Genomic DNA, 18214 nt, shown 5'->3' on the forward strand with positions numbered 1-18214 from the left:
TTCCTCCTGTCTACGAATCTGCTCAACAACTAGCTTTCTCTTCTCCTTTGGACCTGCTCTACTCCACACCGGTTTGCCTGGGCCAAGCCCCAAGCCTCCCCGCCCTATTTGCACATTACAGGTTGTGCTTCCTGCTTCTGAAGAGTGCAGACGTGTCTCTGCTTCCTCCTGCTGCTTATCGCTTTATTTGCTTTTAAATCATTTTACTTGTAGGAGCCATACATTGATTTTGAGTTGTTTTATTTTGTATTATTCTATTTTTTGTTTGCACATGCATGACGTCAGCAGGAGGCTGTCGCCGGTGTCTGTGGGTGGCACTTTGGGTGTGTTTTTCCTTTAAATGAGCAGGTGAGCTCAGCTGTTAGGGGATGAGCTTGGATCATGGCGGCTGGGTGAGCTTGGGGAAAAACCTTTTGTTGACCGTAACCGTAAACGTAAGCATAATATTAACTGCACTGTCAGAGGCATCCTTGCACGGCTTGTGAAATGCATCAAAAGGAAGTAAGTGTCTGTCTTTTACGTACAAGCTTGTGAGATGGAGCAATAAACAACACCATTTGTGCAATAGTTCTGCGTGACGCGTCTTCAGTAGTAAAACCCCATGTCTTAGCCGGCCGCGGCGTTTGTATTGGTTTTTAAGTTTATACGCCGCAATATTTTGTCAACAAAAAAGTTTTTGTTTAAGCGCAGATTTAAGTGTAATGTCGGGATACGCTGGATGTTTGAGATCGCTTTCCCAGTTACAAACATAGACGTGAATGCGCGCTAGACTCCCATTCATTCACAATACTGCTGCTACTACACTCATTTTGTCGTCATACTCGCCTCGAAAGTTACAGTAAACATTTTGGATTAGATTTGTTGTCAATGCATGAATGTATTCCCTGCTAGGCTAAGCGGTATATTCACATAAGGTGATGTGCTGGTTTATTTGTTTGGGACTTTTGCAGTTTTTCTTTCGTGTGTCAAGCGGGTGAAGCTTTGTGCTTGGGAGTACCGCCGTAGTTCTGGTTCAGACGGTCAGTCTGGTTCGAGACTATCGGTATTTAGGTACATAAATACCCACTGCTAGTATGCACAGAAGACTAGGGTTGAGTTAGCTTAGCTCCACTGGAAAGTTAGAGGGAACGACAACGCATTGTACATTTTTCACGTGGAAAAACAGGCGCTGTGTGGTCAGTAAAGCAGCTATTTTTGTGATGTGTTTTTTGGATTAATTTTGTGATTTATAAAAAAAAATGGAGTCAAGTGTTGGAAATGAAATGAGTGAGAAGAGACAAACAAAACTTACACCCAAGGCTTTTGAACTTAAATTGGAAAAGCTCCAAGAAGAGCGCCAAGCTAAAGTAAGAAAGATCAAAGGTGTAATAAAAGAAATTAATTGCCTAATGCAAAGTGCTGACAATGCTGAAAGGGTAAAATCATATCTTGGAAATATTTCAAGTTTGTTCATAGAAGCAACTCATCTTCATAGTGTTGTGATTCCTATGCTCCCGCCGGAAGAACAAGAAAACCAAAACACATGGTTTCACAGTGTTGGAGAACATAAGACTGCGTTTGTGGAGGAAGCAAATAAATGGCTGTTTGATATGCAAGATGTCCCAGATGCACTAGCAGAGGATGCTGTTGCACCATGTTTGGGGTCTGTTTCAAATAACAATGAAAATATGGATAACACAGTTGAAGATGACATTAGACCAAGTGACAGTGTATCTAATGTGTCCGGGAGATCAAAGAAATGCAGTACAGGGGTGAGCAAATCTATGTCCTCTACATCGTCAGCCAGGTGGAGGGCTGAGGCTGAAACAGCTGCTCTTATGGCTCGTCAGAAGCTGCTGAGGGAGAAGCATGCTATGGAGGAACAGCAGGAACAACTGAGGAGGAAAATGGAGGAGCAGCAGGAACAACTGAGGAGGAAAATGGAGGAGCAGCAGGAACTCTTGAGGAGGAAAATGGAGGAGCAGCAGGAACAACAAAGGAGAAAAATGGAGGAGCAGCAGGAACTCTTGAGACGAAAGAAGGAGGAGCTGGATTTAGATATAGAGCTGGCAGCTTCCATGGCTAAGGTGAGCGTGTTAAAAGCTTCAGAAGGGTCTCGTGTGTCACGCAGGTCTGCTAGGTCGGATGGGATGAACTCCTATTTGAAGGAAAGCAAGAGAATGCAGTTAAATGTTGATGCTGCAGTGTTTGTGCCTGAGCTCACCACACAGCCATCGACCATGAGGGCTGAAGATCTTGTTTTGCCCTCAAGTTATGCTGCTGTGAGGCCCAAGATGCACAACAAAATGGAGCTGCCCACTCTGCCCACTGCTGTGACTGGTCTGCCCACTGCTGTGACTGGTCTGCCCACTCTGCCCACTGCTGTGACTGCTCTGCACACTATTCCCACTGCTGTGACTGGTCTGCACACTATTCCCACTGCTGTGACTGCTCTGCACACTATTCCCACTGCTGTGACTGGTCTGCACACTATTCCCACTGCTGTGACTGGTCTGCACACTATTCCCACTGCTAGGATTGGAGCTGGTCTGCATGCATTTCCTGAAGGTGCATTACATCCATCACTGCCTCACCTTCAGCTGGACCCAGCTGCATCTGCAATGGAGAATAATTCGGAGCAGCGTTTTCTCACTGTTTTGGAGAGGCAAAATCAAATAACATCTTTATTGGTTGAACAACAGTCACTTTTCCTCTTACCTAAGCGAGATCTGCAGGTTTTTGATGGAGATCCACTGCAGTACCAGACTTTCATACGAGGATTTGAGCACAACATTGAAGGAAGAACACAGAGTCACAAGGACTGTCTGTATTACCTCGAGCAATATACTAGAGGTCAGCCCAAGGATTTGGTCAGAAGCTGCCAACATCTGCCATCTTCCCATGGATACACCAAGGCAAAGTCATTACTTCTGGAGCATTTTGGTGACCCATTCAAAGTGGCTGCCGCCTACATGGATAAAGTGCTTTTATGGCCAATCATTAAGGCTGAAGACATCAAGGCTTTACAGGCCTACAGTCTGCTGCTGCGTGAATGTTGTAACTCGATGGGAGCCACTGCAAGTGACTTGAACGTGCCTACAAATATGCAGACCATCGTGAAAAAGCTGCCTTATAAGCTGCGGGATCGGTGGAGGAGTGTGGCCTGTGATATTCAGGAGAAGTTCCATCATCGAGCCACATTTCCTAACATTGTGGATTTTGTGGAGAGGCAAGTCAAAATTGCAAGTGACCCGCTTTTCGGAAACATACAAGATACACCTGTAAGAAAAGACACAAGACTGGTAAAACCTCAGGCTAGCTTAAGAGCTAGAGGCAGTAGTTTTGCCACGACTGTAGCACCTGCCAAGAAGAAATTTGATCCTGGAAACAATAAGGAGAGCTCACATGGTAAAGTGTGCCCGTTTTGTGGAGCTGGACATGGTTTGGACATTTGCCTTCTCTTGGACAAAAGGACACAAAATGAGAAGATGTCTTTTTTGAAGGAAAATAAGATGTGTTTTGGGTGTCTGTGCATTGGGCACATGAGTAAAGATTGCAGAAAACGTTTGTTGTGTAGAGTATGCAATCTTAAGCACCCCACATTGTTGCATATCCACTCCAACGCAAAACAAAAGAGCTCAACTCAGGCTAATGATGGATCGGAAGTGGCCAGAGAAGGTGTAGTGGTTTCTGTGCAGTCCAGTGGCTTGACTGGGGCCGGTAAACAGGACTGTGCTCTCTCTATTCTGCCTGTCCAGGTGAAGTCCAAAAGGGGACAGGAGACTGTCATTACACATGCATTCTTGGATCCGGGGAGTACTGCCTCATTTTGCACAGAGCGATTAATGAACCGGCTGAATCTGACTGGTAAGAAGCTGGGAATACTCCTCAGAACAATGGGACAAGAAAAGGTGGTGGACAGCTACATGTTGACTGACCTGGAAGTGGCTGGGTTGGATTCTGACACCTTTTGTGGCTTACCCGAGATGTTCACACAAAGGAGCATGCCTGTAAATCGAGGGAACATACGACACTCAAAAGACCTCCAAAGATGGCCACACCTGAGACATATAAGAATCCCAGAGATTGACGCAGATGTAGACCTTCTGATCGGCACTAATGTACCTCAAGCTCTGGAACCGTGGGAGGTGATTCGTGCAGTGGATGGAGGCCCCTATGCTACTAAGACCATCCTGGGTTGGTCTGTGACTGGCCCGCTTCGAGGAGACTGCCAGATCAGTGAACAATGTTTTCAGCCAGATATCACAGTCAATAGAATTTCCGTGGCGAGGCTTGATGAGCTTTGGGAGAAGCAGCTGAAAGTGGATTTCCCCGAGACCCTGCAGAATGAGCAGTCTGGTCTGTCAAGGGAAGATCAGCGCTTCATCGAGTTTGTCTTGGAGTCTGCCAAGCTCACTGATGGTCATTACAGCATTGGTTTGCCATTAAGACAAAGATGCCTCAAATTGCCAAACAATAAGACAGTTGCAGTACAGTGTGCATTGGGCCTTAAAAGACGTTTAAATAAAGATCCATCCTTTTTCTCTGACTACACCACATTTATGTCGGGGATGCTGGCTAATGGCTTTGCGGAGAGAGTTGCAACTGAGCAGTTGGCCCGTTGTGACGAAAGGTTGTGGTACATACCGCACCATGGGGTGTATCACCCGACAAAGAAAAAACTGCGGGTGGTTTTTGATTGCGGTGCCACATTTCAAGGGACATCTTTGAACTCTCAACTTCTGCAAGGACCAGACCTCACAAGTTTGCTGGTGGGAGTCCTTGCGAAATTCCGCAAAGAACCTGTGGCGCTCATGGCAGATGTTGAGGCCAGAGTTCATCAGGTCAAGGTGCAAACTGAAGGTGGATTTAAGCTCAATAAATGGATCAGTAACCGACGCACAGTTCTCGCTACTATCCCTCAGGAGGAGCGAGCTACCGAGCCACGGCTCTTATGGCTCGTCAGAGCAGAAGTGAAAGCTACCGACCCACCGGACCCACCGCCGAGGCAGACAAGTCGGCGGCAGAGAAATGGTGGCAGCTGATCCAGGAGTCCAAGTTTCTGGGAGGCGACATGGAGCATACTCACTTGGTGAAAGGTCTGGACTTCGCTCTGCTGCAGAAGGTTATCGTGGTGCTGGTGGACGATATGGCACCTCGCAGTGCTTGGATTACAGGAAGAATTGTGAATGCTGTTCCGGATAAAAATGGACTGGTTCGAAGTGTACAGATTAAAACTAAAACAAGCTGTTTGGACAGGCCAATAACCAAAGTCTGCCTTCTTCAGGAAGCAGAAGAGCAGTGAAGACCTTTTTGGATTATTTGGACATTCAGTCATAAACCTCTTTTTTGAACTTTTGGCTTTTCTTTTTACTTTGACTTGACTTGTATGTTCACTCTGCATTTTGGTGTCTCCTACAAGGTTATGGTGGTGGTGGTGAATTATTACCTTGCAATAATTTGGGGCCGGAATGTAGGAGCCATACATTGATTTTGAGTTGTTTTATTTTGTATTATTCTATTTTTTGTTTGCACATGCATGACGTCAGCAGGAGGCTGTCGCCGGTGTCTGTGGGTGGCACTTTGGGTGTGTTTTTCCTTTAAATGAGCAGGTGAGCTCAGCTGTTAGGGGATGAGCTTGGATCATGGCGGCTGGGTGAGCTTGGGGAAAAACTTTTTGTTGACCGTAACCGTAAACGTAAGCATAATATTAACTGCACTGTCAGAGGCATCCTTGCACGGCTTGTGAAATGCATCTAAAGGAAGTAAGTGTCTGTCTTTTACGTACAAGCTTGTGAGATGGAGCAATAAACAACACCATTTGTGCAATAGTTCTGCGTGACGCGTCTTCAGTAGTAAAACCCCATGTCTTAGCCGGCCGCGGCGTTTGTATTGGTTTTTTAGTTTATACGCCGCAATATTACTTCTTTCCACAAGTCTTGGATACAATTTTATTCTTTTTCTTTTAAGTGAACCAAGACTTTTTAAAATCATTTTTATTCTTTTTACATCTTATCTGACGAGCCAGCGACTACAATCCTTTCAACATGCCCTGTGAAAGCTGTCGGATATATCAACAAGAAATTTGGGCGCTACAAGTAAGGATTTTTGCCTTAGAAACTGAAATGGGACTTCATGAAACGCTCCCAATGGAATCCAGTGGTAAGAAGTCCACATTTACTTCCAAAGGAAAGGGTGAAAAAACTGCTACCTCCAACTTAAAGCTAAATGATACTGTGTCTTTTCCAAGACTCTGTAAAGGCACGTATGATGGACTTGGTGCAAAGCCGAAGAATCGTCAAACTGTTGGTATCAACAGAGAATATGTAACATCACCCGGAATAAAGTTAACAAACAGATTTTTACCACTGTCAGAGCCAAATGTGACTGAGTGTAACAGACAGAGAGACGGTACAAAGAAGCAGATGGACAGAGAAACTGTGTCGAGTGTCAAGGTCAAAGATACTCTTGTGCTTGGAGACGGAGCCATATCTAATATAAACATAAACGGAATGGTTACATGCAGCTATCCAAGTGCCACTGTCTCTGACATCACAAGATTACTACCAGAGGTACTGGCAAAACACCAAGGGGTGAAACAGCTGATTGTGCACGTGGGTGCAGTGGACATCAGAGAGAATCAGTCTGAAATCTTAAAAAAAGACTTTGAGAAACTGTTTGAGAGTCTTGATAAAGTGACAATACCAACATTCATAAGTGGACCTCTCCCAAACATCGACAGGAGGATCAACAAATTCAGCCGGCTGCTTCAGTTGAACACATGGCTGTCCAAAGTCTGTGAGTCCAGAGGACCTCATTTCATCGAGAACTTTAATCTTTTCTGGCAAAGAGATGATCTCTTTCAAAGAAAAGGCCCACACCTGAACAGAGGTGGAGTGAGACGACTGACGGATAATCTTCTCCACGCTCTGAGGCATCAGAAGGGGCCAGGGCCAGGACCAGGACCAGGACCAGGACCGGGTCCTGTGCTGCCGCAGAGAGAGAAGACGAGCCAGAGAAGAGCTCCTGCCTCGCCACCCAAGGACCCAGCAAAGGATTCAGCCACAGCAGCCACAGCAGCACCTCCAGCATCCCGAACACAGGATTCAGCAGCTCCACCATCGCCTTCACCACGGGCCTCACCACAGGCCTGGGACCCACCTGCTGCATCTACACCCTCCAGAGATGTTTCACCATCGTTCTCTTCTCCACCGTCACCCAGGAGATTTCCTGATCACCTTGAAAGCTTGGTGAAATCGGGGATTAAAATGGTTCCTCTCACGCCAAACATGGCAAGATCAAGAATTCTATCCTCAAAGAAGCATCGAGCCCCTCTCCCTCCCCAGCCTACTCCATCGACCAAAGCCCCCCCAGCTTGGCCCCCATCACCGGTGCCCACAGCTGTCATTTCCAACAGCGTCAATGCTGTTGTCTAGGACACTAAGGGCCTCTGTGTTGGTAAACACCATCTCAACCAGAGGTCCAAGGATGGAGTGAAGAGAGGGACAATCAGACTGTCCAATCAGAGAAATCTTATCCATATCCCTTGCAAGAACACAGCATCCAGTTCAACTATAACTAATCTCAAACACGCAGTACTCAATGTCAGATCTTTAAGTAACAAATCATTCTTAATTAATAGTTTTATTTCCTCTCACAATCTTGATTTTATGTTTTTAACTGAGACGTGGCTCGACAAAAACACAGCAAATGCAGTCCTGATTGAGTCTAGTCCACCTCACTTCAATTTTGTGTCTGAAACACGAGAAAACCAGAGGGGTGGGGGTGTTTGTGCCATGTTTAGGGACAATATACCCACCCACAAGTTGTCATTTGGGTTTTTTTCATCATTTGAGTATGTGTCATTCAAAATGGAGATAAAACAATCTTCCATACTTTATATCACCATTTATAAACCACCACAGAATTGTTTTATTGATGATTTTACTGAACTACTTTCAATTGTGTGCACTGCTTTTGACTGTTTAGTCATAACAGGGGACTTGAATGTGCATGTGGACGTAGCGCATAACAAGGAAGCTAAAGAGCTCACTGCTGTCCTTGAAATGTTTGGTCTAACTCAGCATGTGACTGAGCCCACCCACAACAGAGGGCACACTCTAGATGTGCTCATTTCAAGGGGTATTGTTATTTCAAACGTGAATGTCGTTGATGTTGCTTTATCTGATCATTTCTGTGTTTTCTTCGACCTATCTACTTTACCCAAAACACCAGCTGGGTCTGCAGTTGTTCGGGGAAGACTCATAAATGACAGAACAGGGACACAGTTTATGGAAATGATTAGGTTTGAGAACACCCTGTGTTCTGATGTTGATGATCTGTTGAACTCTTACACATCAAGTCTCTTAAATGTTTTGGATACCATTGCTCCTGTCAAGGTTAGAATGGTTAAAAGTAGGCAAAGGGCGCCATGGAGGAAAGAAGAGTCGGTCAGGGCACAGAAAAGGGAGTGCCGGAGAGCCGAACGGAAATGGCGCAAGTCAAAGCTCCAGGTTCATTATGAGACTTACAAAGAAAAGCTATGTGTGTTCAACCAGACTTTGCGTAGAACAAGGGAGAGTTATTTTTCTGAAATCATCAAAAACTGCAGTAACAACTCTCGTGTCCTGTTTGCTACAGTAAACAGATTAACAAACCCTCCAGTTTCACTGCCTTTAGAACTCATTTCTACATCCAAGTGTAATGAGTTTGCAATATTCTTTAATGACAAAGTTCAAGGCATTAAAAATGCAATAATTTCCACAACACAAATAACTACTCTGCAGCCAGCTAGACACCTAGCGCTGACACATTTCACACCTGTTACTGACAAAACAGTCGAAGAGACCATCTGCAGTCTGAGTTCATCAACGTGCTGCCTTGATGAGTTGCCCACTAGATTCCTAAAGTCTGTGCTGAGCAGTTTGTTACCACAACTTGCTCATCTAGTCAACATCTCACTCCAGACTGGAACATTTCCAAAGGCCTTAAAAACTGCTGTCATTAAGCCTCTTCTAAAGAAGAGCAATCTTGATGCCACAGTACTGAACAACTACCGGCCCATATCAAACCTGCCATTCTTAGGCAAAGTCCTAGAAAAAGTTGTATACCAACAGCTTAGTGACTTTCTCCTGTCTAACAATGCTTTTGATACTTTCCAATCAGGCTTTAGGCCCCACCACAGCACTGAGACAGCTCTGATCAAGGTGACAAATGACATCCACCTGAACACAGATGCAAGTAGAGTCACAGTCTTAGTTCTGCTGGACCTGAGTGCTGCCTTTGACACAGTTGACCATGCGATCTTATTACAGAGGTTAGAAGACTGGGTGGGAATCTCTGGTCGTGCTTTAAACTGGTTCAAGTCCTATCTGGAGGACAGGAAATATTTTGTTGAAATTGGTAACTGTGTCTCGGACCAAATGGCTATGACCTGTGGGGTTCCCCAGGGGTCAATCCTGGGACCCGTATTGTTCAATCTGTACATGCTTCCACTAGGCCAGCTAATACGCAGCTATAATGTGTCCTACCACAACTATGCAGATGACACTCAGATCTACGTGTCACTGACGGCAGGAGAACACGGGCCTGTAGATACACTGTGTCGCTGCATCGAACAGATCAGTGTGTGGATGCAAAACAATTTCCTCCAGCTAAACTCAGACAAAACTGAAATCATTGTCTGTGGCCCACAGAAACAAAGAGAAAGTGTTATCAGTCACCTTGAGACTCTCTCTCTAAAACCTAACTATCAAGTCAGAAATCTCGGGGTAATATTGGACTCAGACCTGAACTTTAACAGCCACATTAAATCTGTAACATCAGCAGCTTTTTACCATCTAAAAAACATTGCCAGAATCAAAGGAATAGTGTCTAAACCAGACTTAGAGAGACTGATCCATGCGTTTGTCTCCAGCAGGTTAGACTACTGTAATGGCCTGCTCACTGGGCTCTCTAAACGGGCTATAAGACAGCTGCAGTACATCCAGAACGCTGCTGCTCGAGTCCTGACTAGAACCAGGAAATACGACCATATTAGTCCAGTGCTCAGGTCTCTGCACTGGCTTCCTGTCGCTCAGAGAATAGACTTTAAAACAGCTCTGCTTGTGTACAAGTCTCTTCACGGTCAAGCGCCAAAGTACATCTCTGACATGTTAGAGCCATATGAACCAACTCGGGCTCTGAGAACCTCAGGGAGGGGTCTCCTGCTGGTGCCCAGAGTCAGGACTAAACAAGGTGAGGCTGCGTTTCAGTTTTATGCTCCTAAAATCTGGAACAGTCTTCCAGAAGATGTGAGACAGGCCTCAACTCTGACAATGTTTAAATCCAGGCTGAAAACAGTTTTATTTAGCTGTGCATATGACACCTGAAAGTATTTTATCTGCACTCTTCACTTTTTAATTACTTAATGATTATTTTAATGGGTTTTAAATTTCTGTCTTTTATTTTTTTAATTCCTTTTTAATGGTTTTATTGCCTTCTTGTGATTTTATGTAGCTGTAAAGCACTTTGAATTGCCCTGTGTATGAATTGTGCTCTATAAATAAAATTGCCTTGCCTTGCCTTGCCTTACCCACAATCTCTGTATGTCTAAGAGTTGCTTCTGCCTCCTGAGCTGCCATTCTTGGTTTCCACTTCCTCCCCTTGGTTGGGTTTGGAACCACCTTACTAACTACCACATCTTTACTCCCAGCTAACAGGAGCTCTGTCCTAACTTTAGTACATTTAAACTCCTCTACTAGACTAGATACTGGGAGCTGGAGTATGCCTTTCCCATACAGTGCCACAGTACTTAAGCATCTAGGAACACCTAGCCACTTCCTAATATAAAAGCTAACTAATCTTTCCATTTTTTCCACAACAGAAAATGGAATCTCATACACAGACAGTGGCCACATCAACCTAGGAAACAATCCAAACTGCAGAAACCACAACTTCAACTTTCCTGGAAGCTCTGATTTATCTATTATATCCAGTCCCTCAGCAACATCTTTCCGAAACTGCACTGCCTGCTCTCCATCATTCATGTCTGCCTGGTACCACCTGCCTAAACTCTTTACTGCCTTTTCCCTAATTATTGGAATGCTTTCTTCATCTATTACAAACATTCTATCACTTAATTTCCCTCTACTTATTGAGATACTTCTAGACTTAGTAGGTTTGAAATATAGTTCTGATTTAGTTATGATTTAACTACTGGATGCTTCTTCTGTGATCTGTCCAGGGTGTACCCCGCCTCTCGCCCAATGACAGCTGGGATAGGTTGAGGTTCAGGCATCCTTTTGAGTATAAGCGCATTTGTTTTTTCGTGATTGGAGTAAAATAAAATAAAAAAAATTGAATAGATTTCACAAAATGTATCATTTCTATTTTTTCGCTTGTCATCACAAGCTTCATCAGTTGATTATTTTAAATGATTTTTTTCCACAACATTGACACAAACACGAAGAACCTAGATTACCCACAATTATGAGTCAAAAGTGAATTGAAATAGTTGATAGCAAATCTTATTTACCTTGTTGTTTAAATATTCATCAAGAAGAAGAAAAACCCGAAAAAAGGAAAATAGAAGGAAAAAAGAAGAGACTACAATTCACATGTGACTTCTGGTTCATTGTTTCTGCAAAAGCGCTGTCAGAACTAGGTCAACAGCCTGTCCAGGTTTTCATTCATTATCCAAAAAAATCTAATTATACATGTATTGTGTTTTTTGTCTCAGCAGACAGCTGGACATATTTGGTAAGTCAACATTTGGTTTAAGGGCCTAACTTCAGCAATGTTACCCCATCATTGTACAAATGAGGCCCTGTCACACTGTTGCGTATGAGAGAAGCATATGAGTTACGTATGAAAATTATCACTCATTCGCTGGTATACGCTGACATACGCCAGGGGAACGTTAGGCATAGGTTGTATACGTTTCAAGCACGCTGGCATACGTTGGCATACGTTGGCATACGTTGGCATACGCTGAGGCAGAAATAAATTTTTGAACATGCTCAAAACTTTTGTGCGTATGGTTAATACGCTAAGCATACACTAGGCATACGCTGAATACGCTAGAGGTCCGATATAGGTACGTTACTGATAGGTCGAGAACGCTGGACATAAATTGCCATATGTTGCCATGAAGGTGTACCGTACAGCTAGCGAATTTATAGCCTCCGCCCGTCTGCCGCCTCCATCTCCGCAAGACGGGCGGAGATGGAGGCGGCAGGCAACCGACGATTCACAGGAGCGGTCAGGAGGAGGAGTTGGGGATCTTGATCGCTCAGAAGCATGTAACTCATCAGCCGCAGGTGCATCAGGCATTTCAGCAGGTTTGGGTGAGAATGATTCTTGTGTTTTTTTGCCTTTTCCTCGGCCCAGGGCCCGGGCAAACGACGATTGCTTCTTGGGAGGCATGATCGAGATGAATGTCTCGAGAGATGTTGATAGCGCGTCATCTACTGCAATAATGGAGCAATGTGGAAAGGCTGCTGATATAGGTGTGTTGAAACGTACGCTGGGCATGCGCAGTTCATATGCTACTCATACGCTAGTCATTCTTTGTTTTCAAGGACTTTTCGTGCGTATGAAAATTATATTATTAATTTTCATACGCAACTCATACGCTTCTCTCATACGCAACAGTGTGACAGGGCCAATAACATCAAAGTGAATTTAGTCATTTATCCTCCTGACTACCAGGAAAAAAAATTGGTGCCATTTCACTATTTTTTTCATCTTTCCCAATTGTTTGGGAGGCAATGAGTATATTGTAAATATGAAAAAAAAAAAGTGTTTAAATTATTTTAAAGATATCATGTGTCCTCTTCAGTGTATATTAGAATTTCATACATGTGAAACTAAACCACAATGACAATCAATAAATTCAATGAAAATATCTATTTCAACAGAAAAAAATGGCAGTCAATCTCAAACTGAAGTCATGCATTGGTAATCGCCAGAGTCCTGAGGCTCAGTGCCATAGGCAGAGGATGCCATGACCACTGGCTTAGTGTCAAACACTTTCAGTCCAGTTGGGTATGGTTTGCCCCTTACATACTGGCGAACAGAGCAGCGACCAGTAAATGGAACAATTTGCTCATCAATGGACAACTCCCTTGTAATTGGCAGGCTTAGACATCCTTGCCTCACTTTGCCTGACTTTCCACAGGAGATCTTTGCTTTTATCCTCATCAGACACATCAAGGTCATTGACAATCTTAAAGGAATGTCTCAGTAGAACCGATTTATGGTCATGGATTATGCCACTATTTGAACTCTGGTGTGTGAGGCCCAATACATCTGAATGTTTGGATAACCTAGGCTAACCTTTCTTGATCTTCCTCATCAGACAACTCAATATCTGAGTTTACTGAAACAACCTGCAGTAAAATTATTTCTGTCAGTGAATCCCTTCCATCTTAGTTAAAAAAAAATACAGAACAAAATGTATAAAATAACAACAAATATCCACTACAGGGGACATTTTTTAAACATGGAAAATTTTCAAGAAAATATTATTAGATTATTTTAGAAAATGACTCAACATAAGAGGTTCATGTATAATAAAACAACAACATTTTGAGGCATAAATAGCTTTGTGACAATTATTTTGAATTTACTTGTTGTCTTTACATAAAATGTGCTTGTGGTGATGTCCACCATTTTCTTTGAAGAGAAAGAGGAAGTTCCCAAAGGCCCACCCCTACATATTTGGTATCAAAATAAAATCCTGATTGTCCTCTTTTACAAAAGGAGTTACTTCAGTAGTATGCAGGGGGTGAGAGATAGTCAAGTTTATAATTGTCCTCTACAAAGGACAAATTTGAGCTACAGGTATTAGTTCACACACACACACATCAGTTCACACACACACACCAGAGTAAAGAGTTACATTCTTAAATATCTGATGTAAACATGTATGTATATATAAAAACCTCAACATGTCTGAACTGATGAACCACCAGGACCTCTTCAGAGATATGCACAAGGTGGTCTGTAGTGTTGGTGACACGTTGACACATACAGTGTGTTTACATGCACAGTGGAGTCGAGCTACAGATATAGCTAAACTTGGACCGTTATACCATTCTCCCAGAATACATGTGCAGGAAAGGTATTGAGCTATTGACCAAATTATGTCCAATGTGTCACAGTTCAGTCATCTAGCCCTCAGTAGTTTTCCATTGATCCTGCCTCTGCTCCACTCAGCCTGTCAGCCACACCCACCTCGTCAGTTTACTCTACTCACCTGTGCACACAGCTGACTCTCATCACATGCAATCAGCCCAGCATATACTCACCAGCTCCACACTCACTCCTTTGCAAGATTGTTCTTTGCCATGCGAGACTTTCCAGCATTCTCCTGCCTGGCTTCCTGGTACTGACCTCGCCTGTCCCTAATTCCCCTGGTTCGTCTGCATTCTGGTGAATCGACCCAGCCTTCTGTCCCCGACCAAGAGTTTAGCCTCTCCTGATTCATGTTTGCCGGTTTCTGTACTGCCGGTTACCTGTCTGCCGGAGTCTTAGTAAAACGTTGAACTTTTACCACTGTTTCTGAGTCCTTTGTACTGCAATTGGGTCCATACACCACCCGTTACACAATGCTGCAACACTGTAGACTTTGTGGGGAAAAAAAACATCAGTGATAAGCTGTTGCTTCTAACTTTCTCTGTAGAAGATTATCATGCATGCAAATATAAATCAGTTCATTGTGCTGATGTTGTCTTTAATTCACTTGAGTGGTGATTTTTGTCCTATGTTGCTGCGGTTATAAAATCAGAATTTCATTCGAGCAAAGTGACAATCTTGAGATGCTTTAACTGACAGTGAGTTGACACATAGTCTTAATTAACTGATTTTCAGTTGCAATTTCTACTGTGACAGACCTGCTGCTGTAAACCGTTCAGTTTGGTTAACTTTAGGCACTAAAACTATTTGTTACGTTTTGGAAAAGATGGTTTGGTTCAAAACCTACATTTTCAAAGGATTGTAAGGCTTACAAAAAGATATGTAGAAGGTATCCCGGTGCATTAAAGTAGAGTGAAGTCAGGCTTGTTAAATTTCAGAATAAACCTCAGGTAATTTACTTTATTTGTTTACTAAGTTTGCTTTACTAAGTTTGTGTTTATTTGTTTCTGTATAGTGTGTATATGGATATTGAGATGTGTGTGTGTGTGTGTGTGTGTGTGTATATATATATACATGAATATTTGTTAATGAATAAGTAACAGTATATACTGTACATATATGTACAATATGTTTTTTTCCCTCTTGCTGTAATTTAAAGTGTATTGACTATATGTAAATAAAATGTGCTGCATAAATAAGATGCCTGTTTTAAGGTTTTATTTTAAATAAAACAAAACTGTGCTGCATGTCAGTCTCTTGCTCTCTTTTCGATAATTTCTCTCACTCTTGATGAAATCTACCATTTAAAGTGGTTGTCGTCACCTTCTAAGATACTGTTTAATCAACATCCAATAAAAGATTATATTTTTTTATCTTAATATCGAAGATTATGAACATTTTTCTTATCATTATGCCAAAAAAAAAAAAGCTATGAAGGGTTTTGGGGCTAAAAAAAAACTGAGGGGGTGTAGGTCCTCAGAAACATTGATGTGCTTGCCTCAGGGGGTTAAGAAGATAGCTTGTGAGTCATGGGGGACAAAGATAGAGAAGATGTGCAGAATAAGAGATAATGAGAAGAATGGTGGTTGGGCTTGTTGAAGAATGCTTCTAAAGGAATAAAAAGGCATGGCTTTTTCAGACAGAGATGCTTTACTGGGCTGCACTCCACAGAGAGAGGAATATTAAACCTGACTGAATCTCCATTTTAATGGGCTTCAAAAGAAACGGGCACTGTAACTATGAAACAACATTGCTGTCCCTTTTTTCTGATTGTGCCTTTCGATTTCTGTTTCTGCTCTGTTCAATAAATTCTGTCAGTAACTGACATTTATTGACAATTTGTTGTGTTGATTGTGATTGGAGAGTATGTTTTTCTTCTTTGCCTATGCTTTTCATGGAGTTTTTGTTTCCTTAAATTCTGTATTTCAAAGTGCCTTTGTAAGTTTCCTTTCCTCTCTTCAATCACTTGAAAAAAAAAGGGGGGGGTGGCAGTATGGATTTAATGTATTTTTCTGCAATTTCCTGAATAGCCTTACTTTTTCTCTTCACTTTGTATCCCAAAATGGAGGGAGTCCATAAACTGGCACATAGTTGTCAAATGATGAGCCCATTTTGAATCAATGGAAAAACTGAATCCTTGCAACAGTTTTCATTTGACATTTTAAAAGAACATGTTTGCTGGGTGGGCAATGACAAGGTGGCTATTGTTCCTTTGTGGGTCTCAGATTGTTCATCGACAAGGTGAGCATGCATCCATAGCCTTCTGTCAGTGGGGAATACAATATTTACTTCTGTTTGCTTGTGCATCCATAAAGAAGTTCTATCAGCAAAGGAACGGTCACGCAACCTTTGTCTGGTGCTGCAAACACATACATTAATGTTATATCTCTTATTAGACACTCAGATACACTGGAACATGAGAAAATGTAACCTTCAAAGAAAGACCCAATCTCACTAAGCAAATATAGTCACCCTAATGCAAGCACATAACCATTGTAAGATCACTGAATACCATTTCTTTGACAATCAAAAGATGAGGATTGTTCTCTTCAGGAATACATTGAGTATTCATTCACATTGCTCACTGTTTTATGATGGAATTTCTGACTCAAAATCAGTGGCGACTCACGCTGATGATGATGTTCTGTAGGATACATGAATGGATCCATGGTCCATCACCTCACCCTTCATTCAGATATCACACCCTCTGATAAGCTCATTACCTTCAGCAGCTATATATGGGTGCTGTTAGTTATACGCTGAGAAAATGATTAAAAAAGATTCCAAACATGCACCCACTTGCATAATTGCAAATTAGCCTGCATTTGCATCGATAAAGCACTGCATCGATTATTAAAACTCACAACCAACCATGACTATTCTTCATGCATCTCTTATAAATGATTAGTTTTGCATTCAGCTCTGCAATAGGCAACTTCAAATTAATGCCATTCAGTTCCCAAGTCTAAGACCTAATATCGTGATTAAAATTCCCTTGGCTTTTATTCACCTTATCAGAGTTTCTCTGTGTTGAGATAATGTGTGTCTGCATGACTCGTGTCTGCACGACGTGGCTGTGCCATTTGTAGCTTCTCTTCTGATATTTGACGGTTGACATTCAAATGTGGCCCTTTCTACCTGGTTGCGGCTGCTCACTGTTATCTGTTTCAGCTTGGTTGAGCAAAAAGGTGCATAGGTTGGGTGCTGCAGGCGAAGACGGATTTTCAGAACATAATGAGAGTTTGCCAGGGTGCCTTTGTGCCTGGTCCCTTTACATCCTCATGTCAGAACACGGAGGCCTTGCCTTTGGCTACTATGTTGCTGTTTAAGTATATGCAGATCGCTCCATAATTACCACACCAAAGGTTTCCTGCTTTCGCTGTTTTCTTTCACCTAAATTGAAATGAAGGTGATGTTCTTTATGTTTACCATTAGAGACCAAAGCTACATCATTTAGTGAGGAAAAAGGTAAATCACCGGAAGGAGCCGAGACCCAACTAAGAAGCTGTACAAAGAATGTGTGTGTGTGTATGCTTTGATTGTTCTTCTATGCTTGACTGCACAGGATTTAGGGTAGGCAACCTTCCTGCTTGAAGATCCAAGACTTCTCTCCCCTTATCTTTATCCCTCCCTCTGTCTGTCTCTGCCTGTGTCTGCCTATGCATTCTTCTGTTATTTCCCTGTGTTCCTCAGCTAAGGTAAAAAACAGTGTGGATGCGATTTCTATAACTCTGCTGGAGACCAGTACCTCATCACAAACTGGTCTCGGCTGGCTGGGTGAGTGAATCAAATCCTGGATAGCACAACCGAAACGATTTCAGTTTGAGACCGTAGACCCTGCCTCACATCTCAGTCATTGGGCCACATTCAATTGGATGCATTCGATTCAATTCAGCTCATATATGAGGAGTACCGGGGGGGTCTGGGAATGGTAGGTTATGAGGTTATGAAGCTTAATCTAGAAAGGGGAATGGAAATAAATGGAATGTAGCACCAAGTATCCTTAGTATAAATCAAATCAAATTTATTTATATAGCACATTTCATGTACAAACAGTTCAAAGTGCTTTACATAAAATAAAAGCATTGCAATGTATAGAAATGTTCTACACTAAGGA

The 18214-nt window shown here is 42.6% G+C and overlaps 1 protein-coding gene across 1 annotated transcript in view; it reads left to right on the top strand.

Annotated features, from left to right (window-relative positions):
* Positions 1-1985: 1985 nt before the first annotated feature.
* LOC142399518 (zonadhesin-like) overlaps positions 1986-18214 on the top strand; it is a 36291-nt gene continuing 20062 nt past the window's right edge. Inside the window, exons 1-4 of the mRNA XM_075484246.1 lie at positions 1986-2066; positions 2703-3260; positions 3738-4416; positions 4905-5141. Of these exons, the coding sequence (XP_075340361.1) occupies positions 1986-2066; positions 2703-3260; positions 3738-4416; positions 4905-5141 (1555 nt within the window). The remainder of the gene's footprint in view (positions 2067-2702; positions 3261-3737; positions 4417-4904; positions 5142-18214) is intronic.

The sequence above is a fragment of the Odontesthes bonariensis genome, chromosome 14 (assembly GCF_027942865.1).
Source record: "Odontesthes bonariensis isolate fOdoBon6 chromosome 14, fOdoBon6.hap1, whole genome shotgun sequence".
Lineage (NCBI taxonomy): Eukaryota > Metazoa > Chordata > Actinopteri > Atheriniformes > Atherinopsidae > Odontesthes > Odontesthes bonariensis.